This window comes from Bubalus kerabau, chromosome 1, assembly GCF_029407905.1.
Source record: "Bubalus kerabau isolate K-KA32 ecotype Philippines breed swamp buffalo chromosome 1, PCC_UOA_SB_1v2, whole genome shotgun sequence".
In the NCBI taxonomy this organism is placed as follows: domain Eukaryota; kingdom Metazoa; phylum Chordata; class Mammalia; order Artiodactyla; family Bovidae; genus Bubalus; species Bubalus kerabau.
In genome coordinates, this window is record NC_073624.1 from 71,448,187 (window position 1) to 71,474,975 (window position 26,789).

The following is a 26,789-nucleotide window of genomic DNA, read 5'->3' on the forward strand; positions in this document are numbered from 1 at the left end:
TAGGTGAAGGGCTTCCCCGGTGGCTCAGACGGTAAAGCGTTTGCCTGCAGTGCGGGAGACCCGGGTTTGATCCCTGGGTTGGGAAGATCCCGTGGAGAAGGAAATGACAACCCACGCCAGTACTCTTGCCTGGAAAATTCCATAGACTGAGGAGCCTGGGGGTTGCAAAGAGTCGGACACGACTGAGCGACTTCACTCACTCTAGGAAGGTGAACAGAGGAATTTGGGCTTTTACTTTGGGTAAATTGGAAAACGAGCAAAGGGTTTGCAATAGAGGGCGGTTTAATGCTCCATTTTACAGGTTAGGAAGGTAAGTGACTGGTTCGCAGTAAGTGTACTTTGTATGTAAAGGCATGCTTTGTACAATTCTACGGATGAATTGCAATTTAGGTCGGGGGTCGGGGGGAGGACTAACAGAAGGTAGGCGTTGATTTGGGGTCACTTGTTCCGAGATTCGAAGGGGGAAAAATGAGGGACAGGACAAATGAGGATGAATCCAAAAGGAAGCAAACTGTTTACACCGAAATACAATTTAGTAGAAACATAAACACAGACGCAACAAGGAGTATCAGGGGCACTATTCAGACACCTGCCACCAAAAAGCAAGCGAACCTCGAGGCAAACTGTGCCCTAAGCCGACTCCGAGGCTGGGAATTGGGCCCATGTAAGCGCCCCAGCCCTGATCTGGGCCCGCCCCGAGCGTGACCACGCCCTTTGCCACGCCCTGCCTACGGCTCCACGCTCGGATTGGCCACGGCGGAGGCGGTGGCTGCGGTGCCCGGAAGTGTAGCTGACGTGTCCCGGCCGCGCTCGGAATTGTGGGCGAGTCGGCTAATGGCGTCGGCGAGCCTGGGGGTCTTGGGCAGACAGCGCTGAAGCTTCTCTCCAGCTTGGCTGGTGACAACCGGTGTAAGCCGAGCCTGCGTCAGCCGGAGGGACCTGCCCGCCTGGTGGGCTTCTCCGCCGGAGCCGGCGGAGCGTAGCAGGGCGGGGCGACTGCGGGGGCCCCTAGGATAAGAGCGGGGGCAGTTGCGAGGAGGCCGCGGGGGGCTCTCGGGCTCGCTGCCCAGGCCGGGCCGAGCCCCCGTAGAGCCCTAGGGGCCAACAGCCCTAGGGCCAGAGGAACCTGAAGGGAGCTGTCTGTCGCCCCAAGGAACTGACAAGTGCCAGAGTTGGTTTGCGCCTCTCAGAAATTGGCACGGGGCTTGGTGGATCATGTCTGGCACCAACAGCCCCGAGGCGGTTAAGAAGCTGCTGGAGAATATGCAGAGCGACTTGAGGGCCCTGTCCCTGGAATGCAAGAAGAAATTCCCACCGGTCAAGGAGGTAAGCTCCGGGCGACTTCGGGAGAAAGCACGGTGAGCATAGCCGATCCTGTTTAGACCCAGTCCTTCAGTCCCATCCTCCAGTCCTGTCTAATTCTCCTTTGGCCCTCACGTTTCCAGATTTGCGAACCGGTGGGTTGTTTCACGAGCGGTTTTATAGTTTTCTTTTGGCAAGTCTGAGGCGCTTTGATTTTCGCTACTGTTCTGTCCAGATTTAGCACCGAAGTTCGCGCAGTAAGCCGATTCAGCAAATTCAGCTAAGTGTATGGTACCCTTCTCTTTTCTGGCCTTTTTCAAACACGAAATTGGTTAAGCCAGATTCAGAAATTTAGATTCGTTGCTTCTAAAAACTAGTCATCATAGTTGTGGTACAACGTGTGCTCCTCAGCTTTCTGGTATATGTCACTCAATTGAAAGTAGCTTTTTTTCCTGCTTGGTAAGTGTCATGCAGTTTAACTCTTTATTAATATCATGACGTACTAATGAATTATCCAGAAACACTTGACTTAGGACAAACAATGAAGAGCCACAATGACCATGTTAAGCCTTGTTATAGGCAACAATGTGCTGAGAAGTTTGGGCTTAGAGTCAAATAGAATACACCTGAACTTAAGTGCTCGCGAGACATCTTAACCATTTTCGGCTTCAGTTTTCTTTCAGATGTAAAATAGAGTTAAAGAATGGGTTTATTAGATTATGATGAGAAAGCTTTCAGGGGGGAAAAGCATATTATTAAAAAGGCTCAAGTTAATAATATATACAAGTTAAATTCTGCGAGTATTTCCTGAATTGAAATTATTAACTTTTAGTCACTATTAGCTTTTTCTCTTAAGATGCCATTTTATGTCTCTTAAACTTTTTAAAGATGCTACTCAATTTCTTTTCCCATTTCTGAAATAAGATAGTTCTGTTTAAGCAGTTATTTTACACTTATTCCTATTTAATATAGTTTGGTATCTACCTGCAATTTCATAATTAGAACTTGCCCAATAAAGTTTGAATTTTAGGATTCTTAGGAACCTTAATTTTTCTGTACTTTGGTCTCATTATTCTCCAACAAACTCCATTTAGTAATTTTTTAATAAAGTAAGAAAATATTACCTACCCAATGATGAAAACCAGATGTGCCACGTTTGGAAAGATGAATATTATGACAAGTTTTATTTCAGATAGTTAATAGTTTGTTTTAATATCGATTTTCATTATTTTCTCTATGTGATCTGTTGAAAGTTATAAATATGAGTTTTAAAGAATATGGCTGTTTTAAGTATTTTTACAGAAATAGGTTATTCTGATTACAAGGAAATGCTCTCATTTAAAAATGTCAAATCCTATTTTGTAATTTTAACAATAATTTATAGAACTGGCCATTCCCAGTTCTCATAATAACATATAGAAGTAGTGATTCCTCTGTAATCATAGGCCTTTGTGGGCTAGCTTGGAGATTGAATTGTCATTTATTATATTATTTCTATTGGAAAATGCATTCAGAGCGCCACACGGTAATTTACAAAGTTCTGAAACTCAGTGCATTTCTAACCTAGGAACTTTCAATAGATCTCATTAGCTTTTTTACTTGAACCTTGACTAAAAAGGTATTTAGTAATTGCACCTGCTCTGTGAGGTTATCACAAAAGTAATTTTTGATGTGATTATCTTTGATACATAGTTTTGTATATAGTACATGCTTCATGGATGCTAGAACTTTGACTCTTTAACCTGTGGCACTTCTAATAAGCTTCAGTCAGTTCAGTCGCTCAGTCCTGTCCTTAGGACAGTTCTTTAGGAATTGAAAAATAACCTTAATTGTGTCACAAGTGTGAAACAAGACTGAAGTAATTAGCCTAATGGTGATGGTTTTTTAGGAGCGAGGCTTGACTTTCCAGAAATATTTTGGTTGAATTCATTTTTCCCTGGTAATTTGATAGGGAGGCATATTTGGCTTTTGTTCTTAAAGGGAACTGGTGAGTTTTTAGTGTTATTTATTTATTTTTGGGGGGGAGCAGTGGGGGAGGTGTGTTTGGTGGACCCTAATGCAAAGCCTTTCTAGGTATAAGAAGCTTTTCTATCTGTATACTGGTTTGCTGGTTAACATTCTCCTGGTGTCTTCACAAACATTACCTGAAAAATTGTCATTTTGACCTATGTGGAAACCTACTCAGGAACTTAATACAGATATGACTGCATATGTACTCTGGAAGTGTTGTTTCCTTTCGCATTACTTTTTAAACAAGGTAGAATGAAGTGAGACATTCTTTGTTTAGTCTTTAATAATTTCTACCTTTTTAGCCATAGTGATTGGCTCTACTTTTTTAATAATGAGCTGCATTTTTTTAAGATTTCAAATCTGTTAGAAAAACAGAAGAAAAGAGTGTTGATAAAGGATAATGTCTTACTTACTAATACTTTTTTCTTATCTTTGGACATTCTACATAGTTTTTTCCATTTTGGTTTCATTTATAAAACAATTTGCATATTAAATTATTTTTATAAGGGCTATGATTTCATTGTCATTTTATAGTAGAGAGTAATTAGATAATAACAGCGATAGTCCTTTTCCCCTCATTTTTCTTAAATATGATTTTCATGTTTCAGCAGTGTAACTTTTTTTTTAAACATAGGTGTACTCGCTAATTTGTTCTGGACTATTTGTATACATTTTTCTACTTTGTCTTAAAAACTACTTTAAGGCTTTGTAAAATCACTTCTATGTAATTGATATTCAGTGGCCCTCAGAGGCTATAAACTCTGAGGTTTTATGTTTTTAATGAATAAAACCTTTTTGGTCATTTCTCTTTGCACTACTCTGTGGAAACAAATGAGGGGAGTCTAACTGAGCCTAGAAGTGTGGTCAGAGTGAGTTTGTAATTCTTAAGCTGAGTCTTTATAGGATAAGAAGAAGGCGGTCAACAGAAGGAGGAGGTCATGCTAGGCAGAGGAAAATAGCATGTTTGTATCCCATGTAAAAGGAATTTCATACTGAAGGTGATTGGGAGCCATTAAAGCTTTTTAAGATAGTAATATGATCAAATTTATATTTACATTACTGGAGGGAAAAATTAGAGGGGATTGAGATTGAAGTAAAGAGAGCAGATATTTTAGGGATGATTGTCTGCATTGAGGTAACAGTAGGGGTTGACGCAAAGTTGACTTGCATTGTGGTAGATGTGGGTGAAAGACTGGGTATGGATTAGAGAGATTTAGCAAGTAAAATTAACAGGTCATAGTGACGTTTTTTATGAGGTAGAGCAATCTGTGATGCCTCCCAGATTTCTGGCTTAGGAAACTGTAAATCATTAAGAGGAGGAAATGTTTTTGGGAAAAAGGAGTAGTGATGAATATTTATTTTAAGCTGATGTGTGACATCCAGGTGGAACTGATCAGTAGGTGTTTGAAATTGGTGGTTTGGCACTTAACAAGGAGGTCTCAATTTTAGATTTAGGAGTATCGGTTATACATGTTAGTAGAAACCATAAGAATAGAAAAAATGGTCCAGGAAGAGTGTACAGAATGAGCGTATCAGGGCTAAGGAAGGAACTCTGAAAGAAAGAGCATTAAAAGGGAAAGAGCCAGCTGGGATGACTAAGGTTAAGGGTATGGGAGAGAAAGGAAGTACTTGGTGAGAGCAAGGTCCCAGAGAAAGCTGGAGTGTCAAGTGCTTAAGTGTATGAACTGGCTTTCAATCTGAGAAGGGACACAGCATTTTCTGATAGAGGAAGGTAAGAAGAAAAAAATGGATTTGAACGTGATAAATTTGAATGAGGGACATGGAGGGATAGAAAGTTGTGGACAGTTTGGCCTATGGCCTCTGTATTCTTGGTAAGATAGGAAACAAGCTTGTTGCTAGGAGTAGTTAGTGGTGAAAGAAGTTGTGGGTACGAAGTTTGAGGGGAGTAGTGGATCATGTTGTAGAAGGGGAGGAGAAATTGACTTGGAACACTTCGGAGTCTTGGCAGGAAAAGTAGTTGAAATGATGATGGATCATGAGATCTAGGTTGGATTCCCAAAGAAGGCAATCCAAGACAACTTGGATTGGAAGATAGAAAGGTTAAGGAACTAGCAGCTATTTAATTGAATTGGTCCAATTTAATTCAAGAGCAATGGCATTGGGGAGTGAGAGAGCTAGAAGGATAAAGACAGAAAGGACAAAAGGGGCTATTGGGTTTCAGATTGCTAAGTAGTGCTGCATTAAAGGGTAATGAAATCCAGGAAGTGGGTGACAGAAGAGGAAAGGGAATGAAGGTCATTGACTTAAGATGGTCACAATTAGGATTTTGGATGGATTTTTGTGTCTCTCTTTTTAAATGAAGTGGAAGCAGTGAAGGAGTAGATAATAAAATACAAGTAGTCTTCCCAGGTTATGTACTCTGTGCTTCTTGTACATTTAAGTTTTGTTTGGTAGGGGATTTTTGCCTAAAAAAGCAAAGGTTGTTGTGGCAGAGTTCCTCAGTGTCTGGTGTTTGTATGCATTAATTGGCTGAGTGGGGCCCTTTGGTGAAAGAGATGCCCTCTACTTACCATGACAGGATTCTTTTTTTAACCAGCTGTTTGGAGACTGAGGCCCAAGTCAGTTGGCTCTTCTGATAAGGTGAAGATCTTATTTTCAGGACCTTATGACAGTGAATAATGAGGGCTAGATGATGCTTACATGCTTAACTGTTTTCCTTTAATATCTTACATCATACTGTAGTTTTTTTCCTGTTGACATAGGTCAGAGAAATTCGTTTATGGTGCAACCAATTGTGTTCTTCTCATTAGCATGAAGAATAAGTCCATGTTTTATTTAGTTTTCCTAATTTATTTTCCAAAGTGTCAACACTAAGAACAGTGTGACAAGTGTGGTAGGGAGTTATAAATCATTTAGTCAAGACTTTCCTTTATAATACAATTCTGTATAGTTGTGCAGACATGCTAGTGATCTCTGATTTTTGACTCTGCTCTTTTCTTTTTATGCTCCTATTGACTTTATTCCAGGAAAGGCACATTAAACTCCTAGGGTCTACTAAATTATTTTTTTTCTGATAAATATTTTAGATGCTAACTTTGAGAGTAGTGTAAGCAGTAACATTTTCACTAAGACATCTAGGAAAATTTTACAAGCTCCAATATTCCAAGAGTGTTTTATAATGGAAGTTTTTAAAAAGCTTTTGATTAGTCCATGACATGTTTTATTTATTTATGAAAGTTAGTACCATAACCAATGAAATTTATTGTTAAAGTGTAAAGTGTATAGCTTATTTTTTTTTTAACTAAGATTTTGAAAATTCTATTTTTGCTTTCATGAAATTGAATAGAGAGCCAAGGTCAATGAAAACATAGTTTAGTCAGAAAACAATGTATTATATTGTTAGCACTAGGCTTTGGTGATGTGGAAGACATAAAAGACAGTGCTTGAGGCTAATAAACCAAAAAGGAAGACAGTCTCCAAAAATGGAAATATTTTCTTTTTTTTTTTCTTTTATATAGTAGTAGTATTTGGGGGCTTCCCTTGTGGCTCAGTTGGTAAAGAATACACCTGCAATGTGGGAGACCTGGGTTTGATCCCTGGGTTGGGAAGTTCCCCTGGGGAAGAGAAAGGCTACCCAGTCCAGTATTCTGGCCTAGAGAATTCCATGGTCCATGGGATCACAAAGAGTTGGACAGAACTGAATGACTTTCGCTTACTTACTTAGTAGTAGTTAGACTACTAAGTCGGAGAAGGCATTGCCACCCCACTCCAGTACTCTTGCCTGGAAAATCCCATGGACGGAGGGGCCTGGTAGGCTGCAGTCCATGGGGTCGCTAAGAGTTGGACACGACTGAGCAACTTCACTTTCACTCTTCACTTTCATGCATTGCAGAAGGAAATGGCAACCCACTCCAGTGTTCTTGCCTGGAGAATCCCAAGGACAGGGGAGCCTGGTGGGCTGCCGTCTATGGGGTCACACAGAGTCAGACGTGACTGAAGCGACTTAGCAGCAGCAGCAGTAGTAAGACTCTTTGCGACCCCATGGACTGGAGTCTGCCAGGCTTCTCTGTCCATGGAATTCTCCAGGCAAGAATACTGGAATGGGTTGCCATGCCCTTCTCCAGGGGATCTTTCCTACCCAGGGATTGAACCTGGATCTCCTGCATTGCAGGCATGTTCATTACTGTATGAGCCACCAGGGATGTTTATTTCAACCATGTACAAAATAGAAAGTTTTGTTATTACTCTTAAAATTTAATAGAAGTTAGTTTCTAAAGTGTAAAGCATGGCAGGAAGTACAAAAATCAATGAGAAACCGCCTTTATCTTCTTTAAGTTAACTCAGAGTTGAATAAAATATTGTCTTTCTAGTAGTGTTGCATCCATGGACTCTATTGCAACATGGCATTTCAGTTTTACAGGTTTAGGGAAACTATGGCTTGGAAAGGTCAGTGTGCAAAAGGTATGCGTGCATATCAGTCACTCAGTAGTGTTCAACTCCTTGCGACCCTGTGGACTGTAGCCCGCCAGGCTCCTCTGTCTATGGAATTCTCTAGGCAAGAACATTGGAGTGGATTGCCATTTCCTTTTCCAAGGGATCTTCCTGACCCAGGGATTGATCCGTGGTCTCCTTCATTGCAGGCAGATTCTTAATGTCTGAGCCACCAGAGAAGCCCTACAAAGGGTAGTGAAGCTAGGAAGTGAAAGAACTGGGACATGAATCCATGTGCATCCATTTCTTACATCTTCCTCTCATCATGTTGCAGTCTTTAAAGCATACTTGTTTTTATCATCTTTCCCATGTATCTGTCTTGCTTCATCATTTGTTGCCTTTTTCCTTCTTGTTTTGACTTTTGTAACATTCTACTTTCCTATTTCTCCTTCCTCTCTCAGTATTCCTTCTCTTTTTCTTTACATATAAGTGTACCCCAAGTTCTGTCTGGAGATGTCTTCTGTACCTGTGTTCATCTCTTTTGCACTTGCATCTACTCCTGTTGTTTCTGGCCTTACTTCAGTGCTGATGACTCCTACATCTGCTTCGTTACCTCTGCTGTCTTTACTGAACTTAGACCTGTGCCTCCAACTGTCTGTTAATGCATTATTGATCAGGGGATTTTTGCAGAACCTAATACCTGTAACTGGTGGTTTGTTATGTAAGTGAATATTGAAACACTTGGTCAAGAACATTCAGGTAGCAAAAGAGTATTAATAATGTCTCTGGCCAAGAAGTTGTTAAACATGTCTACCGGAGTATCTTTCACATACTTCAGATAGAACTTCTGGTAATTGAACTTATTTTTCTTAAAACTTGTCCTATCCCCACATTTCACTTGTTTTGTTAGTGGAATTTATTATTCTTGCTTACTCTAGTTATATTTGGCTGTCTTCTCTCCCTCAGCTCTCTTTATGCTGTATCCGTTGTCAGATGTTTCTTCCACTTTTGTAATTTCTAATGTATCTCTCCTCTTTTCTGCTGTTTTAGCTATTAGTCTAGCTCCCAGGTATTCAGTCTTATGCCTGGCCTTTGGTATGCATTAATGGCACAAAAGACCATCCTGTATGTTACCACCAGATTAATGTACTTAAACAACTCAGAAATCCTCAACGGCTACTTTGTACATACAGAACGCCTCAGTATAACATTTAAGACCTTCTTGATCTTCTCATCCTTCCTTCATCACCCTCAGCTTTTCCTCAAATCCCTTTATATTTAAGGCAAACTCGGTTGCTTGCTCTTCATTTTCCAAATATGCCCTGTTCCTTCCCTCTTACATCATGTGGCTTTTGGTAGCTTTTTTCCCCTTTTGCTGGCCTAAAATCATCTCCTTCCATCTTTTAAAAGTTAAAATCCTACCCTTAATTTAACCCATGTTGCTTGTTCATTTGTTACATGAATGAACCAGCTTTATAGATAATATTCTCATTTCATCCCTCATTCACTCATTCCTTTATTCTTTCATTTGTTCATAAAGTAATTTTTGAAAACCTGCTGTGTGCCATATACTAGCTGGTTGCTGGTCAGGAATAGTTGCAGCTCCTGCCCAGGCTTTTCAAGCTGATATGTTTTCTTAACCTTCATTGAAACTTATTTTATGTTATTTCCTTATAACTCTTATGTTTTTACCTTTTGCTATGGTATTTTCTTTTCTAAATAGCTCCTTAAGGACTGTCAGTTTTGCATCTTGTTTATTCTTCTGTCTGTCATGCTGCTGCTGCTGCTAAGTCGCTTCAGTCGTGTCCAACTCGTCGTGACTCCGTGGGCAGCAGCCTACCAGGCTTCTCCATCCATGGGATTTTCCGGGCAAGAGTACTGGAATGGGGTGCCGTTGCCTTCTCCTCTGTCTGTCATAGTTCAAAGCATTTGTATATCTGAGAGGTACTGATTAGATACTTGTTGGAGATTAAATTTTTAAAGAAGAAGAAAAGGAATACTGTATATATAGGCATACCATATATTTCAGTTCAGTTCAGTTGCTCAGTCGTGTCTGACTCTTTGCTACCCATGGACTGCAGCACGCCAGGCCTCCCTGTCCATCACCAACTCCCGGAGTTCACTCAAACTCATGTCCATTGAGTCAGTGATGCCATCCAGCCATCTCATTCTCTCTCGTCCCCTTCTCCTCCCACCTTCAGTTTTTCCCAGCATCAGGGTCTTTTCAGATGAGTTGGTTCTTCACATCAGTTGGCCAAAGTATTGGAGTTTCAGCTTCAGCATCAGTCCTTCCAATGAATATTCAGGACTGATTTCCTTTAGAATGGACTGGTTGGATCTCCTTGCAGTCCAAGAGACTCTCAAGAGTCTTCTCCAACACCACTGTTGAGAAGCATCAATTCTTTGGTGCTCAGCTTTCTTTATAGTCCAACTCTCACATCCATATCTGACTACTGGAAAAACCATAGCCTCGACTAGACAGACCTTTGTTGGCAAAGTCATGTCTCTGCTTTTTAATAATGCTGTCAAGGTTGGTCATAGCTTTTCTTCCAAGGAGCAAGCATCTTTTAATTTCATGGCTGCAGTTACCATCTGCAGTGGTTTTGGCCTCCCAAAATAAAGTCTCTCACTGTTTCCATTGTTTCCCCATCTATTTGCCATGTGATGGGACCAGGATGGAACCAGATGCCATGATCTTAGTTTTCTGAATGTTGAGTTTTAAGCCAACTTTTTCACTCTCCTCTTTCACTTTCATTAAAAGGCTCTTTAGTTCTTCTTTGCTTTCTGCCATAGGGTGGTGTCATCTGCATATCTGAGGTTATTGATATTTCTCCCAGCAATCTTGATTCCAGCTTGTGCTTCATCCACACCAGCGTTTCTCATGATGTACTCTGCATATAAGTTAAATAAGCAGGGTGACAATATACAGCCTTGACGTACTCCTTTTCCTATTTGGAACCAGTCTGTTGTTCTGTGTCTGGTTCTAACTGTTGCTTCTTGACCTGCATACAGATGTCTCAGGAGGCAGGACAGGTGGTCTGGTGTTCCCAGGTCTTTTAAGAATTTTCCACAGTTTGTTGTGATCCACACAGTCAAAGGCTTTGGCGTAGTCAGTAAAGCAAAAGTAGATGTTTTTCTGAAACTCTCCTGCTTTTTCGATGATCCAGCAGATGTTGGTAATCCAAACTCTGGTCCCTCTGCCTTTTCTAAAACCAGCTTGAGCATCTGGAAGTTCACGGTTCACATACTGTTAGCTATCCACATGTAATTTGCATTTCTGTCTTTTATTTGATATGTTAAGGAAAATTTGTTTGCTAGAAGCTAGAGGGTTTTTTGTTTTGTTTTGTCTTTATTTTTTAGCCCAGAGGTTTTTGAATGGGATTCCATATAGGTATATATTTTTCAGAGCTTTGAGATTTTAGACGAATTACATGTTACAGAAGAAAATCTTATTGATTTCAGTGTAGTAATTGTTTTATAAGCATATTGTCCTCTAGGTACTGTTCTAGATCTGTTAGGTATTCCTAAGTGAGGACTTGACTTTAGGTCTTTTGATTTTACCTGAGTTCTGAACTCCTACGTTTGAAAGGCAGCTTCATACCTCCCTAGTCTCTTGAGTGCATTATTCTCCTTAAGTTGCGATTAACTTGAATTTTACATTTCTTCTTTAACTCTTATTTCATGCTATATCCTGTGAATAATTAATTTGGGCCTTTGGTGAATTTGTTCTAATTTCGAGACTCTTCTTTCATAAATATTAAAAAAAAAAGTATGGTTTTTGCTTTGTTTTTTAAAATACAACATAGAGGGTTTGGTGAAGAAAAGCAGTATTATTGTTACTATTATTATTGTAAACTTGTCTGGAGTTCTAGAAGTGGACATTTGCTGATTCCCTTCCTAGCATTCATTCCCTCTTGCTTTCTTCGGTGATAGGCTGCACTTTTCCTTCATTTTCAACTCTTTGGATTTAGATGAATTAATCTCGTTCCGTGCTCCAGGATACCTTGATTAGTTTGGTCTGATTTAATCTCCATATCCACACTTTGGTTTCTGCCCACACACCCACACCCAGTGCCAGTGTGTGCTCCTGGGAAGGGAAAGCTTCCCCTCTGTTCCTCAAGTGCTGCTTGAAGAGATCTTTTCTCTCTTTCTGGATAGTGTCATATGAAGTTATGAGGTATAGAATGGCTGGAACTAATTTTATTGCCAAGTTTTGGAGTGGCCTGAGGATGAACCTCCTCATGAAACAGACAGAACCAAGAGGATGGCAGAGAAGTGAAGCTATAGTTATGATGGCGATATGACTGTCTGGGATCAAATTTCCTCTGCATTTTTCAATGAGAGGACAGTAAAGTCCCTCCCTCTGTTTAGAACTTTTCCTTTGCTTATTTATAAATGTTTAGATATATCCTCAGGACTTCCCTGGTGGCTCAGTTGGTAAAGCGTCTGCCTACAATGCCGGAGACCTGGGTTCAGTCCCTGGGTTGGGAAGATCCTCTGGAGAAGGAAATGGCACCCCACTCCAGTACTCTTGCCTGGAAAATCCCATGGATGGAGGATTCTGGTAGGCTGCAGCCCATGGGGTTGCAAAGAGTCGGACACGACTGAGCAACTTCACTTAGCTTAGCTTATATATATATATATTCTCTGTTTGCATAATGATAGGCATTAGTAATATGGGGAGATGAATGAAATAGATTTTTTATCCTCACAGGGCTTACAGCTAGATTGGAGAAACAGACATGTCATAGGAGAAACAGAATAAACCATAGGTACAAACCATAGATGGCTCACAGAGATGGAAGGACTTTTTGATACTTGCTATAGAAAAACAAGTTATGGAAGAAATTATTTGTCACCGCTCCTGGTGCCAGAATCAGACGCCTGCACCGTCTTCATGTTGTTAGCAGTGGTTTAAGTTCAGCAAAGCATTATTTGTCACGTTAAATTACTGTTCACTTTATTTGTGAATTTGTTGGCTTTCTAATTTAAGAGTTATAAAAATACGGAGTTTATTTATAATTTATTAATATTTATACCTACTTAAATTTGTCAGCAACTGGGTAGGTCCATGAGACTTATTTCTTTTTCCTTTTAAAAGACTTCCTTACACTACTCAGTTTTCAGAGACACCACTAGATGTGGACTCGGGGGGCCATTGAAGAGCAAGACAGTTGAGGATGGATGGAGGACAAGGTTTTAAGTGGAGAAATTTCTTACTTTAGATTGATAACAAGAAGTTTGAACTGAGGTGTAGAAATGACATTTGAGAAGAAAAAAAGCACAAGATGTGTTCACTACGCAGCCTTTGTGCCTGATTATATTTATGGAATCAGGGAGAAACCTCAGATACCTGGTCAGTGACTGCATGGTTGCTGCTGCTGTTCACAAAAACAGATTATAGGGAGAAGAAACCGGCTTTTCTGAGGCTAGGGTGGAAGTTGGAGGTATGTGTGTGTGGTGATAACATCTCTGAATATCTTGAATTTAAGGTGCCTTTTAAAAATACAGGGTAATAAATCCTATAGTTTAGAAGATGGTTGCTGCTGCTGCTGCTAAGTCGCTTCAGTCATGTCTGACTCTGTGTGACCCCATAGACGGCAGCCCACCAGGCTTCCCTGTCCCTGGGATTCTCCAGGCAAGAACACTGGAGTGGGTTGCCATTTCCTTCTCCAAAGCATGAAAGTGAGAAGTGAAAGTGAAGTTGCTCAGTCGTGTCCAACTCCCAGCGACCCCATGGACTGCAGCCTACCAGGCTCCTCCGTCCATGGGATTTTCCAGGCAAGAGTACTGGAGTGGGGTGCCATTGCCTTCTCCGAGAAGATAGTTAAGGAACAGGAATATAATTTAGGATTCTTCAGTATTTAGAAAGTAACTGAAACCATAGGATTGAGATTGCCCAGAAAGAGTTTACTGAGAAGTCAGGCCAAGGATATTCTATGTTGTTTTGAAGGAGGAGTCAGCATTTCAGCATTCTATCTTATCTTTTCTGTAATATTGGCTTCTATATTCAGAGTCCTTGGTGGGTGTGTCTCTTTGGGTCAGCAAAGAATTTTGTGAAAGAGAAAAAAATATTTCTTGAGAGACATTAATTTTAAGATTAACAAATATTAAATGCTGTAGTGTATTTAATACTTTTGGCTTTGTTACCCAATTCATAGATTGCCCTTGGGGAATAGAGATTTTAGACTACCCACCATAACCTGTATCATCCCTATTAAACTCTACAGAACTGGGACTTTGTATTTTTTTTTTTTTAGTGAGGGCCAATTCAGGAAAATAACTATATTTACAGTTGAGTAGTTCCCCTATGGATATATAAGTATCTAATCTATAAGTGTCTAATCAGAGTAGGGGTTACTTTTAAAGCAAGAAGTTAAAGATTCTTCTTCACACAGACAATCTTTGATAAATAGAAGGAAATCTGAGTCTGAATACTTCCATTTATACAGGGCACTCTTGAAGATGTCCGCTAGGCTGAGGTATGAGGTAGCCGTGCATGAGGTGAGGGGGCCGTGATATACAAGTGTTGTCAGTAAACATTGGTAATGAAACTTTCCAGCAACACAGGGTGCCAGTGAGAATAGGGTGGTGGTACAGTTTCAAAGTATCACAATAAAAAGTTGGGTGAAAAAAAATGAGGAGCTGTGAGATAGGTCCTGTTACATCTGAGTTAATAAACAGTCCTTTTGATGATTTCTTGAGTTTATATACCTTCTAAAACACTTGTTACTTTGGAACTAAAGGAAAAACACTCATTGTTTTCCTTATCATGTGGATGTATAAAAATATTTGTTAAACATATATTATACTTATAATTTAGTTATACTTGTTTATGATTCATACATGGGTTAGTTCTTATTTATTTGAGGAGATCAAAATAGCGTCTGGCAAATCTGAAATCCGTTACTGACATGTAGCATCCAGTATGCTACAGGACTGATTTTGGAAACTGACTGGAATTCAGAAAGTTAGAACAGATTACATTGGATTTATGATGATTTATTTTGATATCTGTTGATTGAAGAAGAATGAAATACTGAATTTGAGCATAGGCATGGTACAGAGGGCCATAGTAAGGAGGGAGAGAGTTTGAACATTTGAAATGTTGGTGGAAGGAAGTTCAGTGACCATAGATTAATTTCAGTTGACTTAGTAAGAAAATTACTTAAGACATTTAAAGTGGGGTGTATGAATATAACAAAGTATACATAATAATTTCAGTGTTACTGAATTTTTATAGTAGTAGGTTTATTTGGTTTGTGCATCTTCATACCAGATCCAGAATCTGACCACTCCTTATCATCTCAGTCATTATCACCTCAGGCCTATCCACCATCATCTTTTGCTTATATTATTACAATAGCCTCTTAAATTTTGCCCCATGTTGGAATCACCTGAAGATTTTTAAAAATGCCAGTGCGTTACTCCCACTGGCAGTCATTCTGATGTAATCTTTGGAATGGGTTGCAACCTGGGCATCATGATTTTTTTAAAGTGTCTGGTGTTCTAATATACACTGCCCCTAGATAATCAGAAAATCAATAATCTTTCCATGAAGTCATTTATTTTGACTACATTTTTCTGCTAGTAGCCATGTACATTTAATTCGGAACATTTCCATTTCTTAAAGTTTCTTAAAGCCCTAGATATCCATTAGGCTTCTTAGTTGTAAGCAGTGGAAACTAACTTGGGCTGATGTAAGTGGAAATGAAGTTTACTGATAGAACATTGAGGGGCTCGTAGAATTGGTAGAAGACTGGATGAAGCCAACCTTAGAAAGTACAGGACTGAGAGGAGGCTGAACAGCTAAGAACCACTGCAAAACTCATTGCCACTGAGACCATTACTACTGTCTCTGCTAACAGTGAAGTTGGAAATTCTCTAATGACAGACAAGGGCTTCACGTGCTTGGAATTCCACAAAACGACAAAGGTATACATTGTGTAGCCTACAATGTGTCGTTTATTTTATGCATCAACCCAGTGTTCCTCAACCTAATAACCTATAGGACACTGAGTTCTTCCATAATTATTTAAAAAACTTTAGTGCCTTCTACTACTGTCCTTTAGTAAACATTAAGAGATAACAATAAATGAACAAGTAGCAAGCAAATTAATAGGAAAACTTGAATATAATATATGAATACTTGTGTATTATTTTTGGAGGTATAGTCACCAGTTCAAGTATAAAATAGGCATGTTTCTTAATAGTAAAAATGTCCTGAGTTTCTATAATGGACGAAGAAGGCAATGGCACCCCACTCCAGTACTCTTGCCTGGAAAATCCCATGGACGGAGGAGCCTGGTAGGCTGCAGTCCATGGGGTCACTAAGTCGGACATGACTGAGCAACTTCACTTTCACTTTTCACTTTCATGCATTGGAGAAGGAAATGGCAACCCACTCCAGTGTTCTTGCCTGGAGAATCCCAGGGACGGGGAAGCCTGGTGAGCTGCCATCTATGGGGTTGCACAGAGTCGGACACAACTGAAGCAACTTAGCAGCATATCAATATTGTATGTTAGCAGTGTCCAGTAGAAGTATAATGTGGGCAACATATGCAGTCCATGTGTGTAATTTTAAATTGCATTTAAAAAGTAAAAAGAAACATTTAGTTTTAATGGTATATAATACTTAACACAACTCAGTTCGAGTAGCCACATATAAAGTGCTTAGTAGTCATATGTGCATGTTTAATTGCTAAGTCGTGTCTGACTTCGCGACCCTGTGGACTGTAGCCTGCCAGGCTCCCCTGTCCCATGTATTTTCCAGGCAAGAATACTGGACTGGGTCGCCATTTCCTTCTCCAGGGGATCCTTCCAACCCTGGGATCGAACTCTCGTCTCCTGCATTGGCAGGTGGATTCTTCACCACTGCACCACTGGGGAAGCCTAGTCACCTGTAGCCAGTGGCTACCATGTTGGACAGCACAGTCCTGTGGCATAGTATAAAATGCCGTATGACTTTCAAATACTGCCAGCTCAACTTAATTATGCTGAAATGATTTAGACACCTTATGAAAACTGAATGTTTTAAAAGAGCACAATCTAAAAGTAATGACAGGGTTCTTGGTTATTCATTCTCTTCTAATTCAAAGCAGTTTTACTTGAGTTTGCAATGTTTTATAATTTTTTTTTATGGTTGAGAGAGAAGTGTGAAATGGGAAAGAGAAACCTATTTTTTTTCATTAGTCTTTGATTTTATTGTTTTTTATTTTCTGAAGATTTAAATGTGAGGGTTTAGGGTATTTCAGATGCAACTGAAGGCATAGAAAGGCAACATGCTTTTGCAATGCAGTTTGTGAGAATAATCAAGTTAATCATACTTTATTACATTTAGTGTATGTTTCACTACTAGACTTTAGTATCTGAAGTTTGTAAAATAAAAAAGATAGTAGTGACTGACTCTGTGCTTGAGATTTTATCATACCTGATTTCTTTTCCCTTGATAATTCATGTCATTAGTAAGTTTTATGTTCTAATTATTTTTATTCTTGCAGGCTGCTGAATCAGGAATAATAAAAGTTAAAACAATAGCTGCACGAAACACCGAAATTTTGGCAGGTAATTTTTTGCATTAAAAATTCAACAATTAATGAAAGTTTGACTAATGGTAAAAGTAGAATCTTAAAACCCATCAGTTTTTTTTTTTTATAGCATCTCTTCCTTATGCTCCAGCATGCTATCCATAATGAAAAAGAACATGCAAAAGTCCCTAATTTATGAACTAATTGGGTTTCCCAGAGATGAATGCTATACTGTTCTCTGAAATCAGAAAGCTTAAAACTACTAACTCCTTAAAGGCAAAGATTTTTCATACTCATCTTTGTATTCTCCTCCTCCTCTTGTCAATTACCTAAGATACACCTTACCCATAAAAGGCATTCAATTAATATTTGTTGTATTGAAAGAAAGATTGGTTCTCAGACCACCTTCCCAGATCTCTCTTATCTTTGAAATAAGCAGGGCATTATATAGATTTAACATTTTTTTGATTGATCCTAGTTTTGGGGGAGAAATTTTCAAAAGTTCTCTCTGGCACCGTTTTGATACTCAGTCTGCCTCCTCTTTTTCTTCATGCCTTTCTGTTCTTGCCTCGATAATGAACATGCAAAGGAAGGAAACTGGCATTTTTGAGAATCTGTTACATGTGAGGCATTTGTGCCACTTGATCTTATATAGGACAACCTTGTGAGGAAATATTCTTTTTTAATAGTAGAGCAAATTGAGATGCAGAGAGATTTAGTGGTGTAAGGTCGGTCACTTGGTAAGTGGTGGAATCAAATTTAAATCCTGGGCTGTTCAGAACCCATGTTCTTCCTGCTGCAGTGTGCTGCCGTAGTACTGTGAGGTTTCCACACTAGCTGCTCTCTTCCAAGTGCTTGTACTTAACTGCTGCTTACTTCACTGATCCTTACATGCATTTCCAGTTCCAGTGGTGCTGTTGTTCTCAGCTAGTTACAGGAGAAAAGCAGTCCTATTAAATCGATTTATACAAAGTCCTAATAGTGAAGACCCAATATAACTCTAAGTCTCTTTACATTTTTTAAAGAAGCATACCAGTAAATTCCTAAAGGGTGGAATTTTAAAGAATATTACAAAATGAAATTAAGATGTTTGGGGCTAGTTTAAGGGTGACAGATAAGAGTGGATTTCATTTGCCACCTTAGGGTTAGCCCTGCTAAGTTGCATCTGTTTCTCACAGCTTCTCTGATTTTGAACATTCTGACGAAACACCAAGGAGTTATATAACATTATTCACAGCATTGAATAGTGCTCTGTGTGCATACTGAGTAAAGGGGTAGAGTGAAATGGTGGGTAAAGGCAAAGGTATGTGTGGTTGGACTGGGAGGATGGGCAAGTGGGTTTGGGAAACGCATGTTGGGTGGATTAGCTACCATGAGGAAATTGTTTCAAGATAAATTATGGACATGGGTGTTTTTAAGTTGGAGATGTCATAGGCCAATTATATTAGAATGTCATTGCAAATATTTACTTTTGTTTCTGTCATTGCTGATATTATGGTAAGTCCTTAATTATTCTTCAGTAATAGAAATTTTCATTGAGTCTGTTTTTGATGGACTATTTCTTTAAAAAGACTTTTCTTTAGAGGATCACTGTCTGTCACAGAGTTCTGTACTGCGTAAAATGTCTAATTCATACTAAGGACAAATAAAAAAAATTTTTTCTCAGTTACTATGAGTTTAAGTGGACTGTTAATTTCATTTTAATTCAATTAGCTTTATTAAAATCAGGTTAGAACAAATCCTTATGCACATACAATTAATAATTCTTGCTTTAGTATCCATAGTATCCAGAACCATGTACTCGAGGAGGTATATTAGCATTTAAATTTTTTCCTAGTGTTTTAGCCAAGTATTTATAGCAGTTGATTGATCAGTAAAAATTTATGATTTTAGACCACTGTCATCTTGAAAAATCATGGGCTCCAAAGAAAAAGGGAGAGTTTAAATTAGTGTGTCATTTCTCAAGTACTTAATTCAGGGTATAGTTAATATTGAGAACATTTTTTTGGTAACTTTTTATTTCCTGAGAAGTGTTTACTTCTCTAAAGACTATAGGTTACCACTTTTGTGCTGTAATGGATGTTAAAGACAGCAAACGACTGAAGAGTCTCAAATGATATGGGAATTATTCAGAAAATAAGAAAGGTTGCTATAAAAATTAGAACCCTTAGTTAGGTTAGGGTTAGTTAGGGTCACTTAGTTAGTTAGACCCTTAGTTAGTTAGGGTCGCTTGTCAGAGGAAACAGTACTTAGCATAGATTTTAACCAACTTGAGTTTTCCTAGATTTATTTTCCAAGGGAAGGTTATTTACATTGTAGAATAAATCTTTGCTTTACATCTCCACTTCTTTTAAGCATCCTCCTTTAATGTTTATTTTTCTTTGTTTTCACTGCTGTCATGAATGCTGACATAAGTGGAATGCTATGCCAGGTAATGTCAGCATCAATGCACATACACAGATCATCATCTCAACATTGCCTTTTTCTTTAAAACTGCAAGTGAGAGATAGCAACATAAAGTTTTTCATTTACAAGGCCAAATGCCTTAATCTTACATTTGACTATCATATATTATAAATTGTTTTTATTATCCTAGCTTACAATAAATATACTTGAACTTGACTGAAAAGATTTGTGTTATACAGAAATTATATAAACAGAGAATCTGCTATTTGAATAAATATTGGAAATAAGGAAATCAATGAAGTTGTGAAATCTTTTAAAATTGTATATTTAAGCCCTGACTCAAAACTGTAACAATTACAACCACCTAACACCGCTTTCAACTACTGTCAGTATATATAGAACATTTTTACATAATCATTATGTATGATTTGTGTTCTTCTGTCCTCACAGTTTCCCTCATTCTTTTCATATCTATATAGTCTTATTGCTAAAAATTCTCTAATTTCAGTAGCAATGAATAAATATACTTTGGAATTTTTTTCTGACATTAAAGTGTTATTTGTTGATTTTATTCAATATATTCTGTTTTATCAGTCTATATATCTGTGATTTTTTACGAACATCCATAGAATATCCCATATAACATATTCTTAATAAATAATTATGTAAGAATCATTGGTGGAGATACAAAGATGGGTAATATAATTCACCTACAATCTGTGTATTAATGCAAGAACTATATTTGAAAAGTGTGTTTGTACCATTCATTCTATTTAGCTTACCTGCTCCTTCATTTACTTTTTGGAGCTCTTTGTCAGAAATTTTCCCTTCCTGAAGACATACTTCTTGAGGTCAGGATCAATATCTTATTCTTCCTTACATTGCTGCTAGATAGTGCATACATGGGGAATAGTAATGAAGTGAAGTCCCTCAGTTGTGTCCCACTCTGTGCGACCCCATGGATTGTAGCCCACCAGGCTTCTCCATCCATGGAATTTTCCAGGCATGAGTACTGGAGTGGGTTGCCAAGCCCCCCTTAAATGTAGGCTAATAAATGAGTCACTCCAAAATGCAAGTAAGACTCCTTGAGTGTTGCCACTAGTATATTTTTGACCTCTCTTTAGTTTTATGTGTTATGATTGAGTACATAAATTTTGTCATATTTAGATCATCTCAGCCTGCTAACAGTAATGAAAGAGACAGATTCTAAACAAAATTCTGGGGCTTATATGGTAAATGTCAGGTGGAAGTATAGATGGGCCTGTTATAAGAATATCAGGAAGACTCCTAATCCAACCCGAGACAATGAAGCTGAGCCTTGATGCTCGAAAAGGAGTTAGCCAGGCAAATAAGGTGTAGGAGTAATAAGTAAGGGAAGTTACTTACATGCATGAGGTATAAAACAGTTTGGTCTATTGGGTACCTGTCCAACTACTGCCATTGTGTGACTTCCTGGGTAGCTTGATGGAAAGAGTTTGAATTAGGGAGGTGACACTTTCATATAAGTATTTTTATACTCTGTACATTACTCTGACAGCAGTGTGAAAGGCATATTTCAGTGCATCATCAGTACAGAAGGGGTCTGTTGGTAGACTGCTACCGTAACCCAGGATAGAAGATACGGGGGGCTGTACTTTATTGCTTGCTAACAAATTGACCTAATGGATCGGAGTGCTTTCTCTGCCACATAATGTGTTTTTCTTGATTCTTTTCCCCCCTTTTTTAAAAAACAAATTTTAACTTTTATCCTGCCTTTATTATATCATACTTTTTTGATACCATATTTTCTAATTTTTAAAATTGTTCCAAAATATTTCAGCAAGTGATTGTATGTAATTTAGGTATGTTTCAGTATTTAGAATTATTTCTTTAAGATACATTTCTAGGAATGAAATTATTAAAGGATATGAACCTGTTCTTGAAATTTTTTATCACTGCTTTCTAAAAAGATAAAAGTTTATGCTTTTACCAACTATATGTGACTGTATTTTTATAGCATCCTTGTAAGATTATTATTTTAAAAAATCTTTTCAGTCCTTGAACAAGCAAATGACTTCTCATTTTAATTGACATTTCTTTTTAATGTTGAACATTTTTCTCTGAATATATTAAATTATTTTTTCATTTTAGGTTTTTTTTTTGGAGTTTTGTGTTTTCTTTATCAAATATTTGAGCTATTTATATAGCAAAATATTAACTTCTCATGTTTATATCATATTATCTGCATTATTTACCTCTTAATTTTTTATCTGTGCTGCTAAGTCACTTCAGTTGTGTCCTACTCTGTGTGACCCCATAGATGGCAGCCCACCAGGCTCCTGCGGCCCTGGGATTCTCCAGGCAAGAACACTGGAGTGGGTTGCCATTTCCTTTTCCAATGCACGAAAGTGAAAAGTGAAAGTGAAGTCGCTCAGTTGTGTCCGACTCTTAGTGACCTCGTGGACTGAAGCCTGCCAGGCTCCTCCGTCCATGGGATTTTCCAGGCAAAAGAGTACTGGAGTGGGGTGCCATTGCCTTCTCCGTAATTTTTTATCTAGATGCTTTTTATTTGTATATAATCTAACTTTTTTGATTTGTTGCTCTATATTTAAGTAGTCTTTCTGCTTCCATGTAGTTGATAGTCGCTTTTGCTTTCTTCTTGTTTTTCTATGGTTTGATGTTTTTCTTAATACAGGTTAGACGAGGACCTAGGTGTTTTTTCTTTTGCTGAATTACTGACTGTAGCAACATCATTTGTTGAATAATTCTTCCTTTACCTGTGATGTACTTTTATGATGACACTGTTCATAATTTTATTTGTCCTCATATTGAATCATTTAAAATATTTTCAGATATTTTGAACCATTAAACTTTTTTAAGTTTTTCCCATAACTAGATTTTAAAGGTTTTGAGGATATCAGTCATGTCTCCATCACATTTTATTTCTTTCACAAGAGCTATAGTTTGTCATTTAATGACTGGTAAAATTTTAAAAACCTTTTATTAACCCCTGTTAGTGTGATTCATAGTGGGGTACCCTAGTTTAATTCTTTTTTTCCAGGATAAAACCTGCAATTTTGCAGTGAAACTGCTCAGAGCAAGGAAACCCCTAGGATATGGGGACCTGCTGGATCTCTTTCAGGTGTGTGAAAGTGCATCATTTGATCTCACAGTTATACAATTTGGAAATAAACACAGAGTTTCAGTCTATTAAAGGAGTTGTGCTTCTGAAGGGACTTATGTAGAAACTAAACTTTTTCTTTTTTTCCTTCTCTCCACCCACTCCTCCTCACCCTGCCCCCCCACCCTCCAGCCCCCGCTACAGGTTTTGATTAAAAAGCATTGACCTTTTCCTCTTTTTTCCCCTAGATTTTTTTTAAAATGGTTAAAGCAACATACATGTTGCTTGATATTTTTGCACAGCCTTTTCCTCAATGTGATCTCTAAACTCTAAACCTATAAGAAGGTTTTTATGTGAAGCCACCCTTAAGATGCATGTAATTAAAATTACTGTTTATAAAGAGAAAGCAGCAATTGCCCAGTTAGAAGAGTAGAATTGATTTCTGATTCTGATTCATTATGACATTTAGAAGAAGAGAAAAATAATTAGCAGCTTTTAAAAAATGATCTTTATCTTCATTGTGATCTAGATCTGGTAGATATGTTTGTTTTTCACATTATGCTTCAAAAAACAGAATAGATCAATAGGTTTTCTTTTTTGATTGTTGTTGATCATCTATTTTGGATAATATAGAAATTTCCTTTAATCATTATATTCTCACATAAACTGGGAGGAAAAAAAGTAGGAAGGATGGATACCTTTGAGTTACATTAAAATACAGTTAATTATTTTTATTACTACATTAATTTTAACTCAGCTTGATAGAGCTGAATAGCTGTGACTGAATGTATAATTCACCTTATTTTATTCATTCTAAGATAAGACAGTTTTTTCACATGTTAATATTCCCCAAATTAGCATGCATTTTACAGCTGATGGTTTCTTAGAATCACTGTGGGCCAGATACTTTTGTAGTTGTCTTTTTCAGTGAACTTGTTCATAGTTGTTCATACTATCACATCAGTTGAATTGCATGCATTGTTGATATCATGTAAGTTTCGTTATTTGAAATGTTACCTTTCTTGTGCAGAAACTTCCTGTTAACATCTTATGGTAAGATCAAAAAACACCAGCATCAAAGCATGCAGAATGGGTGTCATTAGCTTAGAAGAGTATCTCAGAGACAGTAGTGAAGTGCTCTCAAGCAGTGAGGCATTGCAAACAATCCAGTTAAAAAATGGACAGAAGTTCTAAATAGACATTTTTTTCCAAAGAATACATACAGATGGCCAACAGGTACATGAAAAGATACTCAACATCATTAATCATTAGTGCTATGCAAATCAAAGGCAAACAAGGGTTATCACCTTACACCTGTTAGAAGGAAGGACTGTTACCAAAAAGATAAGAAATAACAATGGCCTTCTTGACCTAAAGGATGAAATTATGAGGAAAAATTGTAAGTTATTAGAAAGTATTGTATCATTGTTTAATTAGCATAGGTAATTGGCCCTGATTTTCTTTCTGGTGATATATGTGTGTCTTAAAACAATTGTCATCAGAGGTTCTGTAGAAGTACACTGTGTTTCCTTCTGTGGAGACAGATTCCCTTTCCTTCATTCTTCTGATGACTTTAGGCAGACAGCTTTGAAATGTTTCATTGATTTCTTTTAGACACTTTTAACTCTTTTAGTTTCCATTTGCATCATATGCTGTTTGCCTTAAAGAGTGGCAGCATAATGCTGTGGAAAGAGTAGTGAACCTGGGATTAGAAGACATATTTTTGGAGTCTGGTTTTGCCACCTACTTATTGTGTCATGGGGTTCAGATCATGCCCTATAAACTCTGCATGAGTATTATGATACTCAAATGAGAAACACATGTTAATGTCGTAAAAATTTTAAATGCAACTTATGAATATTGAAAACTTACATTTGTCTGAACAAGATTTAATAATATGGAACGTTCTGCAGAGTTGGGGTGGCATCAGACTTCAGTGATTTTGGCAGAATTGAATATAGCAGGATATTTACTGCTTCGGAATAGTATTTTTTGAGCTTTATTGTCATCTTTTAATCACTCATAAAAATGTTTTGTGACATTGTTATGGAAATTTTATGTCTCTGATTTTGAAGCAGAACCTTGATGCAAAAGAAAGCAAGGAAATAACGCAAGGGAGCTGTTTTTTGGAAACACTGTTCATTGCCAGTCATATTTGCCATCTCTTAGCTGTGATTTATGCTGGCATACTGAAGGATTTTACAGAGCATGCTGTAGGGAATAATAGTCTTTATTTGCCATACCATAAAGAAGCTTTGGGAGAAGAAAGAAGGGATTTTAAGTGATAAAATTAATGTTAACACTAGCTTTACACTTGTAAAGGTGACTCTGGTTGACTTTCCCACAATTTCTTTTGAAAAACATGTTAAAAGTCAAGTTTTGTGTGACTTTATTACAGGATTTAACCTATTAAAATAATTGATGTATGCAGTACATTGAAAACAAATACCTAACCTGTAAGTTTAATGTTCTTGTGACTTGGAATTTTATGTTATTTATTCAAATTCCCTGAGGATGACAAATGTGAAATGTGTCTTATTCATCTTTGTGTAGCTACCCACTAAGTGTGTGTGTACTGATTTAACTTCATTTTGTAAGTTTAAATTATGTATAATTCAGTTTGTGCATTTTCTAATCTTTTACATTTTTGTTGCTATTTGAAAACTTCTGAAATAACTGGCTTGGTAGAAGGAGTTATTTTAAGATTTGGAATTACAGCATGTTCATCCAATTAATTTAAAGCTATACTTCAGTATTAAGAGTAGTAATGTTATTGTTTTTAATGGGTTTTAATTTTAATTAACATTAATTTTTATTGTTTTAATGGGTTACTTCTTGAAGAAGAAATTAGAGCCAGTGAATTCAAGGCATGTAATAAAATTCTAGGGAGCTCTGATATTCATTCAGAAATGTGGTAGAGTTGATGTCTATACTATTTTTAATTACTTTTCTGTTCTAGAATATGAGTTCTTATTCCTATTTTCCCTTCTACACTATTGAAGCAATAGTCTACTCAGTGGCAAGATAGAACTTCTGAGAAGTTGCCCTTAAAGAGTTTATAGAAGATGGAGGAGAACCAAAGGACAGAGTGTCAGGAGAAAGGCATGGGAAAACTGTACTTAAGGAGGGTAGTTTAGGTATAGAGTCTGAAGTATTTTAACTCTTACTGCTTGATTTTTATTTTCATATTTATTTTATATTAAGTGATTTTTATTAAGATTGTCATTACTGGTTGAAATTATGTGAAAAATGTTCTTATTTATGAATTATGTTTAAATTTTTATTTTGTATGTGTTCTAAATAAAGCATTGAAGGAGAACAGCTCAGAGGTTGTTCAACCTTTTCTAATGGGTTGTGGAACCAAGGAACCAAAGATCACTCAACTGTGTTTGGCTGCCATTCAGAGACTCATGTCCCATGAAGTGGTATCTGAGGTAATGTGAAGATTTTATCTGAACTGTGCACCTACAAATCAGATCAGGAGTTTTCTCAAGGAGAGAATAAAACATGCCTGGTATTTAATATAAATCAGTGCTTGAAGGACATGGCTTCATTTTCAAAGGTTGCCAAATTGTCTCATTATTAAACACTCAGTATAGATGGGCTAAATTTTGTCAAATCTTTTGGAATCTTAAGAAGTCATGTGTGCTCAGTTGCTTAGTTGTATCCGACTCTTCATGGCCCCATGGACTGTAGCCCACCAGGCTTCTCTGCCCATGGAATTTTCCAGGCAAGAATACTTGAGTGGGTTGCCGTTTTCTACTCTAGGGGATATTCCCAAACCCTCATCTCTTGCGTCTCCTGCATTGGCAGGAGGATTCTTTACCACTAGTGCCACCATAGTTCATTAATATAGATAATTTTGAGAACCAAGCAAATTTTCAATATCAGTGATGAAGAATATCATTCATGAATTACTTTTTTAAAGGCAGGAGAGAAAATCATGACTTTATTTCCTAGATTGTCTGAAGTGTTGCTCGTTAAGGGTATTCATATCTAACCTCATGATGGTAAAAACAGGAAAAACATTGTATTACTATGAATCTGCATCC

General features: G+C 37.7%; 1 protein-coding gene across 6 annotated transcripts in view; it reads left to right on the top strand.

The window, feature by feature from the left end:
* Nucleotides 1-768: 768 nt before the first annotated feature.
* MON2 (MON2 homolog, regulator of endosome-to-Golgi trafficking) overlaps nt 769-26,789 on the top strand; it is a 110,895-nt gene continuing 84,874 nt past the window's right edge. For 3 of the 6 annotated variants that reach the window (XM_055579258.1, XM_055579269.1, XM_055579304.1), the window contains exons 1-3: nt 770-1,326; nt 17,205-17,268; nt 26,044-26,171. In XM_055579258.1, the coding sequence (XP_055435233.1) occupies nt 1,216-1,326; nt 17,205-17,268; nt 26,044-26,171 (303 nt within the window). In that variant the 5' untranslated portion in view covers nt 770-1,215. Of the gene's footprint in view, nt 1,327-17,204; nt 17,269-22,677; nt 22,759-26,043; nt 26,172-26,789 lie in introns of all 6 variants that reach the window. The other 3 variants (XM_055579281.1, XM_055579295.1, XM_055579290.1) reach the window with 2 other exon arrangements.